Raw genomic sequence first — 24,179 nt, forward strand, 5'->3', positions numbered from 1 at the left:
TATACTGGACAAGCCATGTGTTATGCAGCTGATAAAGCCTCTCGTCGGGTCTACTATCTAAGTTCTTTAACGTTCGTGGCGAGAAATGCCAGCCGCCATTTTGTTAAAATATATTTCTAAACGCATCCCCTCCAAATTGAAAACAACCGAAGGTCGACGCTGTTCTCGATCGCTATAAAGTATTTTTGGTTAGGTTCATAGCTGTGTTAAGGATATTAAACAGTAAGTAAAACGCTGTGATTACGTTAGTGATAAATGCGCACTAATTCGATATAAAAATACTGCGTTTACAAGGGCCGAAACGTTTCTTCGTGTCAGTTTATACTGTGTAATTGGGTGGAAGAAGGCTTGGCATAAAGAGAGGCTATGGCTACTGCCTGCATCGTATGTAAAATATTTATTGCGTCTTCTCGCCCACTTTTTTGTTTTCCAATCATTCAAACATACGCAACCATACCAGTCATTACTTGCCGGCTCGCATTATGCAATCATAATTACTATTTCACTTACTCGTTATAACCTCTAAAGTCATAACCTATATGTATAATATAACCTTAGATGTCAACAATTTTATTTGTGCCGTCTGGAAAATGCATTTTGATGAAAAGTTGATATTCGGGGGAAAGAAAATGGTGTAATACAAATCGGTCGACTGTTACTATTCTTGACTAATCGTTGTCAATGTCGAAATGGTTCATCCTATTTTCAATGCCGAATCTGATAACCACAATTCTTTGACTGCGAATAATCAGTGAGCTTGGAAACCATTATTATGCGAATCTGCTTCTGTATATAGGGCTCAGAAAAAATGTATTAAATTAAGTGATATATTCGTGCTTGTCACGGCCTCGTTTGAAATTTTTCAAAAATATATTTACAATGGTATTTCAATTTTTAATGCTTATTGTGCATGTCAGTGTCTGACGATAGGCAAAAAATTGTATAAGAATGGAAATAGCTACGCTTAAACTCTAGACTCTTTATTTTTCAACAAATTGATGAGAGCGAAATAGAAAATTTCAGGCATGCATTTTGTGTTGAGCTATAATATGACCGATCGATTTTATTCGAACATGCAAATATCAGTTCGCCGAGAATGAAATACTTTTTTCATTCTAGTCAGCCGAATAAGAATTTGCCGGAGCAACTCATTACATCACTTACTTGGCAGAAACTTCAACGTCGATGCTGAATCAAGAAACAAGAAAATATTGATTCTAATTTTTTAATAAAAAATTAGCTATACGATGACTCGGTGTCGTTTATCTAGTAAATTCATTTCCGAAGTACGAAACTTAATGAACAACTTTCATTGAAAAATGGGGAAAATGTACTTGCCCACTTTCCCAAATTGGAATTACTCGAATCTTCTTCAATTCTATTTATCATATGATAAAATAAAATAAAGCCACACATTTTTATCCACCTTATGAAACGCTATCAGACCGGCTTTTTAAAAGATAGGTTCTATGCAAGCAGTTTTCTACCTTAAATGATAAAAAAAACTATTATTTGCTAATTGATACATTCTGACAACTTATCTTTACGACTTAATTGACTGCTTTCAGTGATCAAATAGATACTTAGCTGAACGAGATGGATGTGGCCGGTGATTTGACCCTGCAATGGGTCGAGGAAGTGGGAAATGTAGTTCATGAGGAAGTAATATGCGACTTAGAAGGGGAGTTGGACACTCCAGAGGAGGAGGTGATCGGGGCATGTGAAGAAGTAAGCGTCGAGGACACAGTCGAAACTGTTCCAGAGGCTTGTCCAGCACCCGACTCCGAAATCCTCCTTGTGCCACAGTCTAATGACATGGAGTCTATTTACATAGTACCCCAAGATGGCCAAGGTCATGATTACTTGAATATCCAGGTCACTGAGGAAGTAATTAGTGATAACTGGGATAGACCGGGACAGCATGACGGGTAAAATTGAACTTTGATCATTTTTATGATATTAGAAGCGTCAAAAGTTGTGATTCTTTGCCTATGACGCTTAAGGAAAGACCACTCTATTTTTTTTTTAAAACTAAATTACACAATTTCAAAGAACTTAGATTGATATTCATGTATTTGAAGTTCCAACTATTCATTTCAACGAAATTTTGAGATAACCCTTTTCTATCGTTAGGAAACATTCTGAAACAATTACTGCCCGATTGAGGTAGCTAGTTGCAATCACACATATTTCGTTTTTTGCATAAGAATGTGGTTGGTACATAAGTCTCCATCGCTTTTCCTTCAGATGAATGTTCAGAACTGCATACACATTGATATTCCATGTACATCGAATGCTATTTGTACTTTTGATGGACTCACATAGTTTTTACCTGGAAAACTATGAAAATTGATTGAAACCCAGTAATTAAATATGTTGCGGAAAAATTTACCATAATTGTACACAAAGTTTTTCTTGCACAATGCCTGGCAGATAATTCCTAATTCTTAAAGTGCTTTGTAATTGAAGAAAAATCTTGATTGCATATTTCCATTCCCAATATTTTGGAAAACGTGAGAAAACAGAAAATTTGATATTACTAAACATGCTACAAAATATAAAAGCAAGACAAATATAATTTTTTTTGCAAATTTGTCAAAGTACTTCACCCAGAAACTAAAAAATGTTTGCACGCATTGTTGAGTGAAATTTTTTTACAACTTTGTGATCACCTCATGCCTCTTTCTACACTGATTGGAATATTTTTAAATTATTTACAAGAATTGAAACCTGTTGTAGTCTTAGCTAATTATTAAAATAAACATTCATGTCCATTACAGTGTTGAAATCCCGGAGACTAAAGTATCACACGACAATTTGCTTGAATATGACGACATGGAAATACCATTGCCGATTGATCAAGATTCATACACAAACACTCGCCCTTACCCGTGCGATTTCTGCAGTCGTCGGTTCAGGAAAAAAGCAAATCTAATGAATCACATGGTAGCTCATCAGACGGATCGTCCTCATGGATGTAATTTGTGCGGTGCTAGATACGTCAGAAAATGTGATTTAATGAATCATTTGAAAATTCATGCGTACGCCCCGTCTCGTGATGGATTGGAAGATGACTTGAATGATGACGATTCTCTTATCCCAGAAGAGGAGGAAACAAATAAAGGAAGGCGCAAAAAAGTTCAGTCTAACGCACCAAGAAAGCGCAAGAACAATGCAGCAGCGGCAAAGCGGGCTGCTCCAGAAATCAAAGTTGAGATGGGAAAATATGTGAATAAATCTTACGACTATGTGGATGAAGATATGCGACTTTTAGAAGAAATGACCAACAGAAATTCGGCGAGAGGAAATAATTATGCATCAAGTTCACGGTGGAATGAACAACTGACCTCGGAACATATTGAACCCCAACCACCACGTTGGCCTATCACAGACCCAACCAAACCGTATGTTTGTCAACACTGTGGTGTTGGATTTGCCAGAGAAAAAGCTCTGGCTTCTCACTCTCGCGTGCACGGAGGCGATAGTCCATTTGAATGCACTTCTTGTGGTGATATGTTCTGGGATGTTAACACCCTGCGTGAACACGTTAGAATCAAACATGGAGGTGCTGTGCAATCAGACTTAGAAGAGTACGATAATGATGCAACTTACACCGGTGATGAAAGATTTGGAGAATTTTACTGCGATACGTGTGGAGTACCTTTTCACCGTCTGGATCTTCTTAAACGCCATCGAAAGTAAGTAGTGAATGATGTATGGAACATCTACGTTTTAGTATATGGTTAATCTATGATAATGTATCCTTGCACTTGTTTAGTGATAAATTTGTTCACAAACATTTCTCAATTTTTCCAGGATTCATGTCAAGCAAGAAACTACAGAAGTGATTACCAAGGGTTCAAGCCAGCATCATGTGTGCAATGTTTGCGGAGAGTGGTTTGAAGAAGCTTTGGCATTACTTGCACATGCTGAGCTGCATGCCAGGTATTTGTATAGAATGCATTATTATCTTTACGATTGCTTGAGAAAAGCATTTTTACGGGATATATTACTGTAAAAGTAAGTACTTCTTGGAATTTTTATTCTGAGGACTATTTATTATGTTAATCTTATACGGTCTTCATGGGAAAAAGGTGCATGTCGATTCATATAATACGGACGTTAAATTCTAGTTAAAAATGCGGTTAGAAATAAAAAAATGTGTTGGGTAAATAATTTCTAATGATGACTGTTTGGTATAAAATTACAACACTTGAAAATCTCGTAATCCTCAGTTTGATATGGGTTATATCACCATTCAATAAGCAGCAGGCAAGAATTATTTAAATTGAAACTATAGTAATTTTTCACATTTCCGTGTAACATTGACACTTATTAATTATTTGATTTGTACGTTTGATATATGTATCTACAGAAGTACATTTTTTTAGATTATTTCTTATTCATTGTATGTCATTTCATGCTTTTTTTCATGTAACGAGGCTAAAATATTCGTATAAAAAGAATTTAATATGAAAAATCGAATTTGGAAAATTCATCGCCTATGTAGAAATTTTAAAGGGTCTCAAAACTTTAAGAGAAACTTGTATGATTTAGGTCACCTAGTCGGCGTTGCTTATTATGTGGCCAAAGGTGTCGAGATGATGCAGAAGTCGCAGAGCATGTCCGTCAAAATCATGCGGAGGATGCGCCGCCAAATACTTGCACTCTTTGTGGAAAAACGTGCAAAGACAAGCGTAGTTTGATCAAGCACTCCTGGGTACACAATGCTGATAAGACATTTGGATGTACAAAATGTGGTAAACATTTCCACAATAAGGCCAGACTCCGCAGGTGCGCTAAGATTCATTATCAGTATTTAATTTATCAATTTTCACACTAAATTAATATTTCAATTGACCTTTTGCAAGCTGTCAACTCAACTTGTTACTGTCAGAAACCAAGCTCCGGTTACTCGACATTTTAATTTTTGATGCATTAGATAAAATATAGCATGAAGTACTTCTGTTCAAAGGTTCTCGTCAGTTGTTGTAAACCCCATTAAATTTTAACTACTTAACTGAATTTGCTGTTTTTTAAAAAACCCACGTATTGTGACGAATGTTGGTTATAAATGAAAATCTTCAATAGGCACATGGTGTCCCATCGCAATAAGATGGTCGCATGTGACGAGTGCGGCGAAGAATTTCCTGATGGTAGAGCACTGGTGAGCCACCGTCACTCTCACAACAAGGATTTGGGTGGGCGTTCTTTCCCCTGTAGGGAATGTGGAAAGACATTTGGTAGCCGTAGTTCTCAACAGATTCATATCCGTATTCATACTGGTGAAAGACCGTATGGATGTAGATTCTGTTGGAAAGCATTTGCAGATGGAGGAACACTCAGAAAACATGAACGAATACATACCGGTGAAAAGCCTTATGGATGTGCCATCTGCCCTCGAGCTTTTAACCAACGTGTAAGCTTGATAATTACTTAATTGTTTACCAATAATCATTGATGCGAGTATATGCAATAACCTGTTCAATAATTAAAATTTTCTATAAAAACTTACAGGTCGTTTTGCGTGAACATGTTAGGGCTCATCATTCAGGTCCAGATCCAAAATGTCATGGCAGTATGACGCCATATCTATGCAAAGTATGCGGTGATTCTTATGGCACGTCCGAAGAAATAGTTGCACACATAGTGCAACACTGTGATGACAATACAGCCTTGCGCCGACAACCGCAAACTGGCCCGCGAAAGTATAAAAGGAGGCGCAAGCTCAAGCCTTATGAAACAAACCCTGTTCCCCCACGCATGGCTGCAGTGAGTTACGAAACGCCAGACATTGCATCCGATTCGGACGATAATACAAAACGAAAACTTGGAAAGAAGAACAAGCAACAGCACAGGGCGAATGTAGAAGAGGGTTATCAGAACGTATTGAAAAGCTTTGAAAGTTCACTGCAGAATATAAGCTCGATAGTAAGTAATTCCAAGGCTAATCCAGCCAAATCGAAACTTTCGAAAAGAAAGGCCAAGAAGGATGAAAAGAAAAATGAAACACAGACGTCTGCTCAGTCCAGTAGACCAAAAATGATTCACACTCAGAAAACTCGTGTACCGGTTCAGATTGGTGGTGACGGAGTGAAGAAGGGCCAAAAAACTAAAACCATGGTTACCAGAACTCCCAAAGTTATGCCAAACGAACATAAAACTGGGGTATTTCCCAGCGGTGAAAGAAATAGACCGAGGACTAAAAATGTTAGTTATCATATTGAAGGGAAACTTCAACTTACCCCAGCAACATTCCCAACAAAACCGAACGAGGAGCTCGAAAAGCCGCACTCCGTGACATTTTTAGAGAAAAATATTAAAATTGAACCAGGATCGCAAAAGAATAGCGGTGCAGTTCACAGTAATAATAACGGTAATATAGCCATAGCGGAGCGAAAGGTGGAGCCAACACCAAGGAAGAAACCTGCCGTCGTTAAGAAAGTGCGAAAACAAAAGCAAGTTGTAATAAAACAAGAGCCAAAAGATGATGAGTCGAGTCAAGAAGCCACGCAAAACAACAACAATGCGATAGAAATGAATCAAACGAGTCACATGTTAGATAATGCTCTGGATGGCAATAATTTAGAAGTTGCTTATGAAGCAAGCATCGTTACAGCTGAAGAAGAATCCATCCTTCCTGATTTAGATACGCACACCATCCATAATGAGGTTGCGGAAAAAGAAAGTTTCCAACTAAGTGTTAAAATGCTTGAATCAGCACCGCACAGAATGCTAGCTGTACATCACGTTATCACACCAGTTGACGAGGTTCCAGAGACCATAATTCCGGATGCTGTTGAATACACGTGCGAAATGTGTTCAGCTGTATTTTCAAGCCGTGCAGAGCTTTTGGTTCACGTTCCGATACACATTTGATTGCATTTGATTGATGTTATGGGAGAAGCATCCAGGTTTGTTCAATTGTAGGCCTCTTTTTGTCTAATTAATGTTTTTTTTTTTTTTTTTTGCCAATGCCGTTATGGATGCTGAACAAACTCGGCTTAGGTATCTAATCGTTTGAGTTGATCGTACACATAGGTTCAAGCCAAGGCCCCCTATGCTTGTTACTCTATGAGTTATACCACGTTCATTGTTGCATGTTCTATATTTTCATTGTATTGAGTTTTTGCAAAAGAAAAAAAACAAACCAAAAAAAAAAGAATATTGTTCACTCAATTATACATGGTGATATACTTACGCTGACAAGTTTATATCCTTTCCTAAGCATCGTTTGTTGCACCACAATTCATACCATGCAGTATGATGAGGGCAAATCACAAAATGAGCTGGGATTAACAGTTATTTTGTCATGGAAGATGAAAGGATAATTAAATTTTCAATAAATTTAGAATAGACCATTCAAATAGAATTTCAGCATAAAATGACTGTAAAAAATCTGTGTTGATGTAATCATTGATGTTTTACTTAGGTAAATTCAAAGATAATGTATATTACCTAAATTTATTCATCAATTACTATAAAATGTATATTATAACTTTCTTCTATATTCAATTATTACATAACAGGTTTCCACTCTATGGCTCATTCGTTTTCTTTGCTTAACTTTACATTTGGTCTTTTATGATTAAACTTAATGTAATTATTTCTGAGTTTTAAGAATATATAGTAGTTTATTGAATTCAACTTTAATGTTATTTTATGAAACATGGTTATTCATTTTCAGATACTGGCAATGTAATGCCATATTATAGGGGTATTAAAAATAATAGTAACTAAAGTTAACAACGTTCGAAAATTGTGTGTATTCATAATTAGATAGCTTGTAACAACATTTTGAAAAACAGGCCAATACTAGCCAAATGATCATATTTTTTTTCAATACTGCAGAAGATAAATTTGACATAGTGTACTAGAGCAATTATCTTATGATAGCCATGTGTTTGGAGTATAATACATAAATGTACATACAAAAAAAAATGAGAGCAAAATAGTATCAATCTTGTCTGAATAACTTTACTAGTATACAGTGTTTTCTTTTTTTTTTGTATATACCTATTTAACGTATAGATCTTATATCTTTACTCCCAAATTTTAAGAACAACAATCTGTATTCATTTTTCTGCTAAACACTTGTGATTGAATTTTTTGAAAAATACGAAAAAATAATTACTGTAGATCTAACGGTCGTAGCATCCCAATAAACAGAATCGATCTTTACAAGCATACTATATTTGCTAATAAGAGGGGAAAAAATATGTACATAAACAAACAAGAAATTTTGCAGATTTATAAACATACTCCTAGAATTTGTATGCCAACAAGTTATGATTTAGCAGGATATTTGAAATATTTTATAATGACTTAGACGTCAATAAAAAATAAATAAAATTACCTATATAACAGATACTTCCTTACTTTATAAACGGATTCTCCATAGAATATAATAAATATTAATAACTTGTGTGAATTGTAAGGTTCGCGACTATACTAACCAATATTTCGATATCGCCTTTTGGGTTAAAAGAATATTATGATATAATATGGCATTGCTAGTATCGTACAAAATGTACTGCTTGGTTAAATTATTTCAATTTTTCTTCCTCTTTAGTTCGCAATATTTAATAACCTCTAGCATGAATCATGTGAATACAGAGTTAGATATTCTTATTCACAATTTAATTGTTACATTCTTCTTTAGTTCTTAGCAATATTCAAACAGCTTTAAGATCAGTTTGATATAATAAATAATTACTATTTTATAAATTAAGTCAATAATGACATTATAAAGAAATTGAGTTAAGTCTTTTTAATCGCACATTCATCAACTTATACTAATATGTTAATAACGTTTTATGTTTTATTTATCAAGATGGTAGCACTAGATTCTTTGTTTCAAATTGTTACAGCAACGGAGTTGGCGTAACATGTACGTACGTACATGGCATTGCAAAGAATACGATAAACGCTGTTCAAAAATAGTTCTGTATTAAAATGCTTCAGTTTGTTAAGCTTAAGTTTTAAGTGATTTGCAGTTACACCCCTCATATTAATGAGCTCTATGCAAGATATAAAATTAATAAAAAGCCGTACTGTTGAAAGCGCTCTTATTTGAAAATTAGAAGAAAATTAAGCAGATTGATTTACCACGAATCGCAATAAATTAGTGACATCAAAGTATGTCTTTATCTTAGGAAAAATGATTCGCATTTGCATTTGTAAAACATTCACTGATTGAATAATCGTGCAAATTCACTTTGGCATACTATAAAGACCACAGTTGCCTTGTCAATTAGCAATCAACATAAGTTTTATAACGCATTATAACTTGAGCTGATGGTTGAAAATTAACAATGTTCATAGTACACCTACTTTTTCCAGTGAAAGCTTTGTTTTCATACAAAGGTCATAGAATTATAACTTAGTCCCAAAGATATTTTATGCAGTATATCTGTAATTATTTTAAAGGTGGTTAATTGCAGCAAATTTTGTGCTTGAAAATATTCTAAATTACCTTATGTAATATAAAATGTGAGTTGTGGCATTGGGCTAGGACCAAGAGAATACACAATCGGTGAATATACCTGTATTAGAGAAAATTGACAAATATTAGCAGAATCAAATTTTCGGTTACTCCCAATTTATCCGGAGGCTTTTAATTATACATTTTGCGATTGCCATATGGAGCAGCCGAAACAGTGGCGTATAATAACAAAAATACGTCTAACAAACATTAAATTTTTAAGCCATTTTGCTACGTGAAGTATAATAGTAATAAAACTATTCGAAGATCATGAAACACTTGTCATGAGTGTGGAAATAATTCTTGGTATTGAAGTTGAGAAACAGAAAAAATTTAATAAAACAATTAGTTACTCGATACATAGATGGATAATGCCATGTCATCATAGGTATGTAAGACTTTTAAAGAATTTAAGAAACTATGTGCGTGTATATATATATATATATATGTATATATACACACACACATATGTATAAGTTCAGTTGTAATTTGTGCTCCACGAAATGATTATTATCAACGTACTCTATAGAAATTGACTTAAGATTTCAAATATAGAAATATTCATTCATATACGCGGGATTGACCAGGAAAGAGTAGCAAGTTGTAAATATTGTTATATCTTGGGTTTAGTAAGGTGGTGCAATTTAATGTTAATCGTAGTTGTATTTTTATTTGAATAAATCATTAATAGTCACATGTTTTATAAAGGGAAACGTTACTATCTGAGCCCGCTCTAGTTCTGGTACAACTGACCTTAGTTTGCTAGGTCCACTAAATTTATTGCAATTGAATATTTTCATTGTGTAGTGAATCTATTATAAATAAGTTTAATATACAGCATTGGAATTGTACAAATTCATAGTAAATGAATCACGCAATGGATCATTTGATGCAATATCGTGAGTCACGCAAATACACTATTCATACTGCCACATGAATGAAAGAAACGTGATGGTAAAAATTTTAGAAAATACTTTTTTCATAGAATGATATATATTCTGTATATTTCTTCCTCAAACGGCATACCTTCACGGAAATAACTCAACTCCCGTGTATATTCGTACCCCCAACTCATAAATAAAGCTAAATTCCCACAAGAAAAAAATGAAGAGTACGAATTGACACCCAAGTGGAGGTTTTTTTCGCTTGGGTACAGATTACAGGTGCAACGACTGCCACTGCTGCGACAAGACAGTGGATGAAGTAAACCTCGACTGATCTGGGCAACACAAGCCAGGAATATGTCCAATGACCTGGTAACCAAAACCTTTTTGAACCCATAAAACACTAACATATGACATTTTTTTAATTTTATTCAAATAACTCAAAAACCACGTGATCTACAGAATCCAAAATTTAATCAGTTCTACTTTAGGAAAAACCCCGTCGATTCAAATCAAAATGACCCAAATCCGTTCATCCGTTCTCAAGATATCGTTGGACAAAAAATTCATCATATATTATACACACAAACACCTAGTCATAGATCTTGAAACGTTAAGATCTAATGAAAACTCGACTTTTCATTTTTGGTGGGATTATAATAACTTTTCGTATTCCCTGGAGAAAAAGAAGTAGGAAGTTAATATTTGAGAAATGTAAAGAAATTTGAAAAAAATCAAGAGGAATACATTGGAAATGATTGGTAATTATTACGAAATTAACGTCAATCCTGAAATGTCGAAATTGCAACTTTGTCATCAATGGGGGGAATATCTATGGTTACCTGTAATTTTAAATTATTTCTCGCATTTTATAAATTCTTTTAACGTCGCACGGCACGCTGGTAACACATTCGGCTTGCCCCCCCCCCCCCCCCGCGCCATTACTGAATAATGCCTACCGGACGAGCGACATTATAGTACATTATGTAACAAGAAAGTAGAGTTTTATTCCTATGTTACATATGGGACTTAATTTCCGACTCAAGTCTGACCACGATATTTATTTGAAAATTGGGACTTTTAAATTGGCCTCATATTTTTAGGTGATTTGAATTTGCGGGAAATGCGTTTTAGAGAAAAATATGCCACTTTCGTCCCGCTTTCGAGGTCAAAAAGGTTAACTTTGTGGTTGAGTCGGGAATAAAAAGAATCATCGAAATGCGACAAATACTGGGAAGTTATGGTCAATGTCAGATAGTCAGGAGGTAGAAAATCTTGAACTGTGAATTTATAAAAATTAAATTGTAATTTATTTTTCCTCCCTCGTTTCGAAATAATTCAATGAAAAAATCTGATATTTACAGAACTTTACATTCGTTGACTGAAGAATATAAACAGTTGCCTTGATGGGCTTTGGTGTGACAACCGAAAATCGTCGTGCACTTTCGCCCCCTGAGACGTTCCAATGGTAGAGTTGAGAACTTATTGCAGAACATCAGAGAGTTACCGATTTCGACACGATGCTGGCTGCATTCACCTTCCGAGTAACACAGTCTTCGCAATGGTAAGCCCAGGCCGGCGATACAATAAATTAATAAAAATAAATTACTTCCAAAATAAAGTTTAGGTACCCGAGAAAAGAATGTATACATAGATCATGAATAATAACAGATCAGATGTAATAATGATGCGGAGACAAAAAAGTATATGTATATGTATATGCGGTCCATGTACGACATTAATATACATGATCCATTTACGATTAAAACGTGATGCATACTATAAATTTTATAATTTTCCAGGAGACAAACTAGATTATCTACAATAATACGGCTATAATATGTAAATAGAAGAATTATTCATTTCGAAATGGGATTCTATTTGACACGCGCTCGATGTATTCCATCACATTAATATTCATAATTATTCCAACGACTTTTTATTTTCTCTCTCGATCTTGAATTTTCGGAGGCATAGAATCGAAACGCTGTTTTAGCTAGTCGCAAGTGAAATACTTCATGTTGGGTAGAGAAGCAGATTTGTTTTTCGTAAAGTGTATGGAAAAAAATTCAGAGTAACTGCAATACATCACGGATGCGCTAATTTTGATCGAGACGAAATGGATGCTCCGTATATGAGTCAGTATTAAACGCAGTGTCTTGATTTAAAGACCTAAAAACATGATTGTCGGCGATTTTTTTTTTTTTTGATAGGGACAGAAAGAACGAAGCTTCTTAAAACTTCGAGTGTATTTTAACACACATTTGAAAGGTACGAGCAAAAATTTTTATCATCCTAGTGTCGCAGAACGGCAGCGTTATTAGCTGACCCGTTAACTAAAGAATATATCTTAAGTCAACGGCTGACCATCGAAGGGCCAAGCCGCTTGAGTCTGGAATCGGCAGGAAAGATAAAGCGCGTATTTCTTGTCTGAAATGTGAAAACTAAAATCATCATACATCATATCATATTATCGTACATCATACATGATACATCATCATACCTCATACATCATGCATAGTATTAAAGTGCGAAACTACAGTTTGGATGTCGGATGTTTGGCTGTTCGGAAAGTGACGTCACTCAAATTTTTTTTTCTCTTGACGTCATCGATCTACAGTAATCAGCTAGCCAAATTCCTCAGTCTGGAAACAACCGCGCCGTAGCGCGGACGGATGAGAATCGCGCTCCGCAAATTTCGTGTACCGGGTTCTCTTCCTCCTGGGTCCTGCGTTCCGGGTTCACTTCCTGGTGAAACTCGACTTCAGGGACAAGCACTCCGTAGTTTCTGCACTCCAAGCCCGCTACCTGGTGAAAATCGACTTTCAGGACAAGCGCTCCGTGGTTTGTGGACTCCGGGTACGCTACCTGGTGAAACTCGACTTCAGGGACAAGCGCTCCGTAGTTTCTGCGCTCCCGGTCCGCTACCTGGTGAAAATCAACTTCCAGGACTAGCGCTCCGTGGTTTGTGGACTCCGGGTACGCTACCTGATGAAACTCTACTTTAGGGACAAGCGCTCCGTAGTTTTGGCTGTCCAGGTCCTTGACTTGGTGACTTCTGACCTTTGGACTAATTTTCCGTAGTTCTGGCTGTCCAGGTCCTCCACCTGGTGGATTTTGACATCCAGGAAAAGCGCTCCGTAGTTCTGGCTGTCCAGGTCCTTGACCTGATGACTTTTGACCTTCCGGACTAATTTTCAAGTTTACAAGTTTGATTATTGAAAATATCATGTTTTCTACTATCATCGGATCGGAAAAAAAATTGAACGACCAGGATCAACAAATTGCAATTGATGAGTGGTTGGCATTGTATGCATAGGAATACATGACAATAACGTCGTTCATTGGAGCTAGAATTGCTATGCGTAGTGTTTCAAATCTCTCAGCACTTAGCTGATTGTTCTGTGGTATTTTTTGACGAAATTTATTGTCATAAAATCACAATACGTTATACTTACATGCATGTGTAAACGTGATTTGTACCATTATATAGAAAAAATCTTACTGGTAGATTCGGTTTGCGTCAGTTGCACCAACACAGTGTTCATTCTGTATACTATGAAGCAAGTACCAGAATTTTTTGGGGACTCATCGTGCCCCAGTCTCCCCTACAACTATGTCTTCCCTACAAAAACCAATTACACTAGGCATCCGACCCCGAGCGAGCTTTAACAAGAGAGTGTTTTAAAACTAGTTATTTTTGATTCGCGCACCATTCTATTATCGATCTACCGAAATAACCCAAAAAACCGTGATATAATATTAATTGTCGAGCTCAAACGTAAAAAGTAACGATTTTTACCAAGAAAATTCGGAACCAAAATGAATGTGATTTAACATTTTTTTTATGAGTTTTGTAGTTCATCGTTGATAAAAATATGTGTCAATTCAAAGCAATTTTAGTTTTTACATTTCAGACAGAAATTATGCACTCCATCTTTCCTGTCAATTCGGGATTTCAGCGGCGAGGCGCTTCATTGGCCTGCTAATAACTTTGCCATTTTGCGATAATTGATGATAAGTAAATTTTTCTTTTACTCTCCAAATGTGAGTTGAAATACACTTGAAATTTTAAAAAGCTACGTTAGTTATCTCCCATAGAGAAGAAATAACCGACAATAAACGTTTCGCTTAAAAATTGTCGTGTTTGATTGATTTAAAAAATAAAAATATTTGTACTTTTCCCGATCTTTCATATGGCAGCATTTGAAAAACCCGGTTTCCACTTTGAACCGACATGAGAAATATTTTTTCTCCATTATCTGATTTTACTGTTGACCTTTTTTCGGTGTTACTTGAATATTTATCTGTATAATTATTAATTGCTTTCAGTTTTTAACCATTTGTATACGATAATAGTACAAAACAAATAATTATAATCAACTATTTTCATGTGAACCATTAACAAAAAGCTATGTTACTATTTGTGCACGGTCAGTATAACATTTTTATAACATTTAATGGCGATTGTAATTATATTTTATCCACATTTTTTTGAACTTGTCACATTTACTATGAACTATTTCGATTCATTTTTCGTGCGAGCCCAAATTCAGTAGCTATCAATGCGATAATAATATGTCTATATTTTTTTATAATTTTCACATAATCTTCTTGGTAAGATGTGTCAATAAAAATATTATATTAATCCTTACACAATATTTTTGAGTGTTCTAAATTTTACTGAAAATATTTATTAATATTCAAGGTATAACCGAGGTTAGCGGTGGTCGTTGGAGGTAGTTGGCGGGGGTTGCCGGTGGTCGGAGGTGGTTAGAGGTGGTGACGGGTGATCGTGCGGGACGAGGAGGAAGACAAGGAGGAGAAGGACGAGCATTTATGCATGGTGAGTTTTTTATTTTTATAACATTTTTATAATATTTGGTAGCAAGGTTGATTATATTTTATATGAAATTTTCTAAACTTGTCATGTTTACAATAAATCATTTAAATTTTTCTTCGTTCAAGCACAAATTCAGTAGCTATAAATGCGCTGATGAAATTTATTATTTTATTAATTTAATAAATAATTATATAAATCCTCACACAATATTTTTGACGTGTTCTTATACTGAAAATATTTATTACTATTCAAGGTATAACCCGAGGTGGTCAGCGGTGGTCGCTGGAGGTGGTCGAAGGTGGTAAGAAGTGTTTGCGGCTGATCGAGGGCGACGAGAAGGACGGAGGTCGTCAAAGGTGATTGAGCGTAGTGCGATGGTGGTCAGGTGTTGGGGTGGTGTGGTCATGGGTTGTTGGGGTGTTGGGGTAGAGGAGTGATGTGGTGGTGGGGTAAAGCTGTGGTGGGGTGGTGATGGGGGCAACCCCACCCCCTACCCCCTACCTTCTGCCCTACCCTACTCTACCCTACCCTACCCTACTCCTACTACTACTACTCTTACTTCTACTGCTCCTACTTCTACGTTAACTCCAACTCCTACTCCAGCTCCCACTACTCCAACTTCTTCATCTACTACTACTCCTACTCTAACTCCTACTCCTACTCCTACTCCTGATCCCACTCCTATTCCTACTCCTAATTCTGAATATTGATGTTATGAAATATAAAGACTGCATGTCAAATAAAATCCCATATCGAAACGAACAATTCTTTTATTGTCATATTATAGCCGATTATTGTAAATAATCTAGTATGTTTCCTAGAAAATTATAAAATTTATAGTATGCATCATGTATTCATCATAAATAAATCATGAATATCGCTTGCCATTTCTCTCCTGTTGGTCCTACGCTCTTTTCGCTGCGTTTTCTGAGTTCCTGGGGGTCCAATTGGTCGGGAAAGGGTCATACAAATCAATTCTGAGGCGGAAGATTTTTCGGTCAAAAAAAAAGGAAGGTTAACCCCTTTGTATTTTTGGCGAAAATTTTCGCGATTTTAAAAAGTGCTGAAATCAATTTCTACTGGCACTATTCCGACGCAATTTTGCGAGAGAAATCGATTGGGCGCAGTCCCAATAGACTGCGATCAACGGATCAAAAGTTACAGCCAAAAAACGAGAACCTGTGTTTTTGACATTTTTCAGCTGGTGCTTTTTCGCTCGCCATTTCCCTCCTGTTGGTCCCACGCTCTTTTCGCTGCATTTTCTGAGTTCCTGGGGGTCCAATTGGTCGGGAAAGGGTCATACAAATCAATTCTGAGACGGAAGATTTTTCGGTCAAAAAAAAAGTAAGGTTAACCCCTTCGTATTTTTGGCGAGAATTTTCGCGATTTTGAAAAGTGCTGGAATAAATTCTTTCTGGCACTAGGCGGACGCAATTTTGCGAGAGAAATCGATTGGGCGCAGTCCCAATAGACTGCGATCAACGGATCAAAAGTTACAGCCAAAAAACGAGAACCTGTTTTTTCGACATTTTTCAGCTGGTGCTTTTTCGCTCGCCATTTCTCTCCTGTTGGTCCCACGCTCGTTTCGCTGCGTTTTCTGAGTTCCTGGGGGTCCAATTGGTCGGGAAAGGGTCATACAATTCAATTCTGAGACCTAAAATTTTTGGTCGAAAAATGAAGAAAAAGTAAGGCTAACTCCTTTGCATTTTTTGCGAAAATTTTCGCGATTTTGAAAAGTGCTGGAATAAATTCTTTCTGGCACTAGGCATACGTAATTTTGCGAGAGAAATCGATTGAGCGCAGTCCCAATAGGCTGCGATCAACGGATCAAAAGTTACAGCCAAAAAACGAGAACCCGTGTTTTCGACATTTTTCAGCTGGTGCTTTTTCGCTCGCCATTTCTCTCCTGTTGGTCCCACGCTCTTTTCGCTGCGTTTTCTGAGTTCCTTGGGGTCCAATTGGTCGGGAAAGGGTCATACAAATCAATTCTGAGACGGAAGATTTTTCGGTCAAAAAAAAAGGAAGGTTAACCCCTTTGTATTTTTGGCGAAAATTTTCGCGACTTTGAGAAAAGCTGGAATCGAATAATTGTAGCACTATTCGGACGTAATTTTGCGAGAGAAATCGATTGGGCACAGTCCCAATACGCTGCGATCAACGGATCAAAAGTGACAGCCGAAAAACGAGAACCTGTGTTTTCGACATTTTTCAGCTGGTGCTTTTTCGCTCGCCATTTCTCTCCTGTTGGTCCCACGCTCGTTTCGCTGCGTTTTCTGAGTTCCTGGGGGTCCAATTGGTCGCAAAGGGTCATACAAATCAATTCTGAGACGGAAGATTTTTCGGTCCAAAAAAAAGGAAGGTTAACCCCTTTGTATTTTTGGCGAAAATTTTCGCGATTTTGAAAAGTGCTGGAATAAATTCTTTCTGGCACTAGGCGGACGTAATTTTGCGAGAGAAATCGATTGGGCGCAGTCCCAATAGGCTGCGATCAACGGATCGAAAGTTACAGCCAAAAAACGAGAACCTGTTTTTTCGACATTTTTCAGCTGGTGCTTTTTCGCTCGCCATTTCTCTCCTGTTGGTCCCACGCTCGTTTCGCTGCGTTTTCTGAGTTCCTGGGGGTCCAATTGGTCGGGAAAGGGTCATACAATTCAATTCTGAGACCTAAAATTTTTGGTCGAAAAATGAAGAAAAAGTAAGGCTAACTCCTTTGCATTTTTTGCGAAAATTTTCGCGATTTTGAAAAGTGCTGGAATAAATTCTTTCTGGCACTAGGCATACGTAATTTTGCGAGAGAAATCGATTGGGCGCAGTCCCAATAGGCTGCGATCAACGGATCAAAAGTTACAGCCAAAAAACCAGAACCCGTGTTTTCGACATTTTTCAGCTGGTGCTTTTTCGCTCGCCATTTCTCTCCTGTTGGTCCCACGTTCTTTTCGCTGCGTTTTCTGAGTTCCTGGGGGTCCAATTGGTCGGGAAAGGGTCATACAATTCAATTCTGAGACCTAAAATTTTTGGTCGAAAAATGAAGAAAAAGTAAGGCTAACTCCTTTGCATTTTTTGCGAAAATTTTCGCGATTTTGAAAAGTGCTGGAATAAATTCTTTCTGGCACTAGGCATACGTAATTTTGCGAGAGAAATCGATTGGGCGCAGTCCCAATAGGCTGCGATCAACGGATCAAAAGTTACAGCCAAAAAACGAGAACCCGTGTTTTCGACATTTTTCAGCTGGTGCTTTTTCGCTCGCCATTTCTCTCCTGTTGGTCCCACGCTCTTTTCGCTGCGTTTTCTGAGTTCCTTGGGGTCCAATTGGTCGGGAAAGGGTCATACAAATCAATTCTGAGACGGAAGATTTTTCGGTCAAAAAAAAAGGAAGGTTAACCCCTTTGTATTTTTGGCGAAAATTTTCGCGACTTTGAGAAAAGCTGGAATCGAATAATTGTAGCACTATTCGGACGTAATTTTGCGAGAGAAATCGATTGGGCACAGTCCCAATACGCTGCGATCAACGGATCAAAAGTGACAGCCGAAAAACGAGAACCTGTGTTTTCGACATTTTTCAGCTGGTGCTTTTTCGCTCGCCATTTCTCTCCTGTTGGTCCCACGCTCTTTTCGCTGCGTTTTCTAAGTTCCTGGGGGTCCAATTGGTCGGGAGAGGGTCATACAAATCAATTCTGAGACGGAAGATTTTTCGGTCCAAAAAAAAGGAAGGTAACCCCTTTGTATTTTTGCGAAAATTTTCGCGATTTTGAAAAGTGCTGGAATAAATTCTTTCTGGCACTAGGCGGACGTAATTTTGCGAGAGAAATCGATTGGGCGCAGTCCCAATAGGCTGCGATCAACGGATCAAAAGTTACAGCCAAAAAACGAGAACCCGTGTTTTCGACATTTTTCAGCTGGTGCGTTTTCGCTCGCCATTTCTCTCCTGTTGGTCCCACGCTCGTTTCGCTGCGTTTTCTGAGTTCCTGGGGGTCCAATTGGTCGCAAAGGGTCATACAAATTAATTGTGAGACGGAAGATTTTTCGGTCAAAAAAAAAGGAAGGTTAACCCCTTGGTATTTTTGGCGAAAATTTTCGCGACTTTGAGAAAAGCTGGAATCGAATAATTGTAGCACTATTCGGACGTAATTTTGCGAGAGAAGTCGATTGGGCGCAGTCCCAATAGGCTGCGATCAACGGATCAAAAGTTACAGCCAAAAAACGAGAACCCGTGTTTTCGACATTTTTCAGCTGGTGCTTTTTCGCTCGCCATTTCTCTCCTGTTGGTCCCACGCTCTTTTCGCTGCGTTTTCCTGAGTTCTTGGGTGTCCAATTGGTCGGGAAAGGGTCATACAAATCAATTCTGAGACGGAAGATTTTTCGGTCCAAAAAAAAGGAAGGTTAACCCCTTTGTATTTTTGGCGAAAATTTTCGCGATTTTGAAAAGTGCTGGAATAAATTCTTTCTGGCACTAGGCATACGTAATTTTGCGAGAGAAATCGATTGGGCGCAGTCCCAATAGGCTGCGATCAACGGATCAAAAGTTACAGCCAAAAAACCAGAACCCGTGTTTTCGACATTTTTCAGCTGGTGCTTTTTCGCTCGCCATTTCTCTCCTGTTGGTCCCACGTTCTTTTCGCTGCGTTTTCTGAGTTCCTGGGGGTCCAATTGGTCGGGAAAGGGTCATACAATTCAATTCTGAGACCTAAAATTTTTGGTCGAAAAATGAAGAAAAAGTAAGGCTAACTCCTTTGCATTTTTTGCGAAAATTTTCGCGATTTTGAAAAGTGCTGGAATAAATTCTTTCTGGCACTAGGCATACGTAATTTTGCGAGAGAAATCGATTGGGCGCAGTCCCAATAGGCTGCGATCAACGGATCAAAAGTTACAGCCAAAAAACGAGAACCCGTGTTTTCGACATTTTTCAGCTGGTGCTTTTTCGCTCGCCATTTCTCTCCTGTTGGTCCCACGCTCTTTTCGCTGCGTTTTCTGAGTTCCTTGGGGTCCAATTGGTCGGGAAAGGGTCATACAAATCAATTCTGAGACGGAAGATTTTTCGGTCCAAAAAAAAGGAAGGTTAACCCCTTTGTATTTTTGCCGAAAATTTTCGCGATTTTGAAAAGTGCTGGAATAAATTCTTTCTGGCACTAGACGGACGTAATTTTGCGAGAGAAATCGATTGGGCGCAGTCCCAATAGGCTGCGATCAACGGATCAAAAGTTACAGCCAAAAAACGAGAACCCGTGTTTTCGACATTTTTCAGCTGGTGCTTTTTCGCTCGCCATTTCTCTCCTGTTGGTCCGACGCTCTTTTCGCTGCGTTTTCTGAGTTCCTTGGGGTCCAATTGGTCGGGAAAGGGTCATACAAATCAATTCTGAGACGGAAGATTTTTCGGTCAAAAAAAACGGAAGGTTAACCCCTTTGTATTTTTGGCGAAAATTTTCGCGACTTTGAGAAAAGCTGGAATCGAATAATTGTAGCACTATTCGGACGTAATTTGGCGAGAGAAATCGATTGGGCACAGTCCCAATACGCTGCGATCAACGGATCAAAAGTGACAGCCGAAAAACGAGAACCTGTGTTTTCGACATTTTTCAGCTGGTGCTTTTTCGCTCGCCATTTCTCTCCTGTTGGTCCCACGCTCTTTTCGCTGCGTTTTCTAAGTTCCTGGGGGTCCAATTGGTCGGGAGAGGGTCATACAAATCAATTCTGAGACGGAAGATTTTTCGGTCCAAAAAAAAGGAAGGTAACCCCTTTGTATTTTTGCGAAAATTTTCGCGATTTTGAAAAGTGCTGGAATAAATTCTTTCTGGCACTAGGCGGACGTAATTTTGCGAGAGAAATCGATTGGGCGCAGTCCCAATAGGCTGCGATCAACGGATCAAAAGTTACAGCCAAAAAACGAGAACCCGTGTTTTCGACATTTTTCAGCTGGTGCGTTTTCGCTCGCCATTTCTCTCCTGTTGGTCCCACGCTCGTTTCGCTGCGTTTTCTGAGTTCCTGGGGGTCCAATTGGTCGCAAAGGGTCATACAAATTAATTGTGAGACGGAAGATTTTTCGGTCAAAAAAAAAGGAAGGTTAACCCCTTGGTATTTTTGGCGAAAATTTTCGCGACTTTGAGAAAAGCTGGAATCGAATAATTGTAGCACTATTCGGACGTAATTTTGCGAGAGAAATCGATTGGGCACAGTCCCAATACGCTGCGATCAACGGATCAAAAGTGACAGCCGAAAAACGAGAACCTGTGTTTTCGACATTTTTCAGCTGGTGCTTTTTCGCTCGCCATTTCTCTCCTGTTGGTCCCACGCTCTTTTCGCTGCGTTTTCTAAGTTCCTGGGGGTCCAATTGGTCGGGAGAGGGTCATACAAATCAATTCTGAGACGGAAGATTTTTCGGTCCAAAAAAAAGGAAGGTAACCCCTTTGTATTTTTGCGAAAATTTTCGCGATTTTGAAAAGTGCTGGAATAAATTCTTTCTGGCACTAGGCGGACGTAATTTTGCGAGAGAAATCGATTGGGCGCAGTCCCAATAGGCTGCGATCAACGGATCAAAAGTTACAGCCAAAAAACGAGAACCCGTGTTTTCGACATTTTTCAGCTGGTGCGTTTTCGCTCGCCATTTCTCTCCTGTTGGTCCCACGCTCGTTTCGCTGCGTTTTCTGAGTTCCTGGGGGTCCAATTGGTCGCAAAGGGTCATACAAATTAATTGTGAGACGGAAGATTTTTCGGTCAAAAAAAAAGGAAGGTTAACCCCTTGGTATTTTTGGCGAAAATTTTCGCGACTTTGAGAAAAGCTGGAATCGAATAATTGTAGCACTATTCGGACGTAATTTTGCGAGAGAAATCGATTGGGCACAGTCCCAATACGCTGCGATCAACGGATCAAAAGTGACAGCCGAAAAACGAGAACCTGTGTTTTCGACATTTTTCAGCTGGTGCTTTTTCGCTCGCCATTTCTCTCCTGTTGGTCCCACGCTCTTTTCGCTGCGTTTTCTGAGTTCCTTGGGGTCCAATTGGTCGGGAAAGGGTCATACAAATCAATTCTGAGACGGAAGATTTTTCGGTCAAAAAAAAAGGAAGGTTAACCCCTTTGTATTTTTGGCGAAAATTTTCGCGATTTTGAAAAGTGCTGAAATAAGTTTCTACTGGCACTATTCCGACGTAATTTTGTGAGAGGAATTGATTGGGCGCAGTCCCAATAGGCTGCGATCAACGGATCAAAAGTTACAGCCAAAAAACGAGAATCCGTGTTTTCGACATTTTTCAGCTGGTGCTTTTTCGCTCGCCATTTCTCTCCTGTTGGTCCCACGCTTTTTTCGCTGCATTTTCTGAGTTCCTGGGGGTCCAATTGGTCGGGAAAGGGTCGTACAAATCAATTCTGAGACGGAAGATAATTCGGTCAGAAAAAAAGGAAGGTTAACCCCTTTGTATTTTTGGCGAGAATTTTCGCGATTTTGAAAAGTGCTGGAATAAATTCTTTCTGGCACTAGGCGGACGTAATTTTGCGAGTGAAATCGATTGGGCGCAGTCCCAATAGGCTGCGATCAACGTATCAAAAGTTACGGCCAAAAAACGAGAACCCGTGTTTTCGACATTTTTCAGCTGGTGCTTTTTCGCTCGCCATTTCTCTCCTGTTGGTCCCACGCTCTTTTCGCTGCGTTTTCTGAGTTCCTTGGGGTCCAATTGGTCGGGACAGGGTCATACAAATCAATTCTGAGACGGAAGATTTTTCGGTCAAAAAAAAAGGAAGGTTAACCCCTTTGTATTTTTGGCGAAAATTTTCGCGACTTTGAGAAAAGCTGGAATCGAATAATTGTAGCACTATTCGGACGTAATTTTGCGAGAGAAATCGATTGGGCACAGTCCCAATACGCTGCGATCAACGGATCAAAAGTGACAGCCGAAAAACGAGAACCTGTGTTTTCGACATTTTTCAGCTGGTGCTTTTTCGCTCGCCATTTCTCTCCTGTTGGTCCCACGCTCTTTTCGCTGCGTTTTCTAAGTTCCTGGGGGTCCAATTGGTCGGGAGAGGGTCATACAAATCAATTCTGAGACGGAAGATTTTTCGGTCCAAAAAAAAGGAAGGTAACCCCTTTGTATTTTTGCGAAAATTTTCGCGATTTTGAAAAGTGCTGGAATAAATTCTTTCTGGCACTAGGCGGACGTAATTTTGCGAGAGAAATCGATTGGGCGCAGTCCCAATAGGCTGCGATCAACGGATCAAAAGTTACAGCCAAAAAACGAGAACCCGTGTTTTCGACATTTTTCAGCTGGTGCGTTTTCGCTCGCCATTTCTCTCCTGTTGGTCCCACGCTCGTTTCGCTGCGTTTTCTGAGTTCCTGGGGGTCCAATTGGTCGCAAAGGGTCATACAAATTAATTGTGAGACGGAAGATTTTTCGGTCAAAAAAAAAGGAAGGTTAACCCCTTGGTATTTTTGGCGAAAATTTTCGCGACTTTGAGAAAAGCTGGAATCGAATAATTGTAGCACTATTCGGACGTAATTTTGCGAGAGAAGTCGATTGGGCGCAGTCCCAATAGGCTGCGATCAACGGATCAAAAGTTACAGCCAAAAAACGAGAACCCGTGTTTTTGACATTTTTCAGCTGGTGCTTTTTCGCTCGCCATTTCTCTCCTGTTGGTCCCACGCTCTTTTCGCTGCGTTTTCCTGAGTTCTTGGGTGTCCAATTGGTCGGGAAAGGGTCATACAAATCAATTCTGAGACGGAAGATTTTTCGGTCCAAAAAAAAGGAAGGTTAACCCCTTTGTATTTTTGGCGAAAATTTTCGCGATTTTGAAAAGTGCTGGAATAAATTCTTTCTGGCACTAGGCGGACGTAATTTTGCGAGAGAAATCGATTGGGCGCAGTCCCAATAGGCTGCGATCAACGGATCAAAAGTTACAGCCAAAAAACCAGAACCCGTGTTTTCGACATTTTTCAGCTGGTGCTTTTTCGCTCGCCATTTCTCTCCTGTTGGTCCCACGTTCTTT

The 24,179-nt window shown here is 38.5% G+C and overlaps 1 protein-coding gene and 1 long non-coding RNA gene across 3 annotated transcripts; both read left to right on the forward strand.

Moving 5' to 3' along the window:
- The first annotated feature begins 111 nt into the window (after window positions 1–111).
- Window positions 112–10,191, forward strand: LOC107224098 (zinc finger protein 729). 2 transcript variants are annotated; one of them, XM_015664023.2, is made up of 7 exons: window positions 112–222; window positions 1,569–1,928; window positions 2,781–3,698; window positions 3,817–3,945; window positions 4,558–4,794; window positions 5,092–5,419; window positions 5,518–10,191. In XM_015664023.2, exons 2-7 carry the CDS (start codon window positions 1,597–1,599, stop codon window positions 6,877–6,879), a joined length of 3,306 nt encoding a protein of 1,101 aa, XP_015519509.1. In that variant the 5' UTR covers window positions 112–222; window positions 1,569–1,596; the 3' UTR covers window positions 6,880–10,191. The 2 variants fall into 2 exon arrangements, with proteins under 2 accessions (XP_015519509.1, XP_015519510.1); XM_015664024.2 differs by lacking the exon at window positions 112–222 and adding an exon at window positions 236–384.
- Window positions 10,192–13,221: 3,030 nt separating this feature from the next.
- LOC124294655 lies at window positions 13,222–15,625 on the forward strand. Its single transcript, XR_006904586.1, has 3 exons — window positions 13,222–13,347; window positions 15,077–15,214; window positions 15,465–15,625. It is a non-coding gene; the product is annotated as an uncharacterized LOC124294655 (long non-coding RNA).
- Window positions 15,626–24,179: the final 8,554 nt, after the last annotated feature.

This window comes from Neodiprion lecontei, chromosome 5 (genome assembly GCF_021901455.1).
Source record: "Neodiprion lecontei isolate iyNeoLeco1 chromosome 5, iyNeoLeco1.1, whole genome shotgun sequence".
In the NCBI taxonomy this organism is placed as follows: Eukaryota; Metazoa; Arthropoda; class Insecta; order Hymenoptera; family Diprionidae; genus Neodiprion; species Neodiprion lecontei.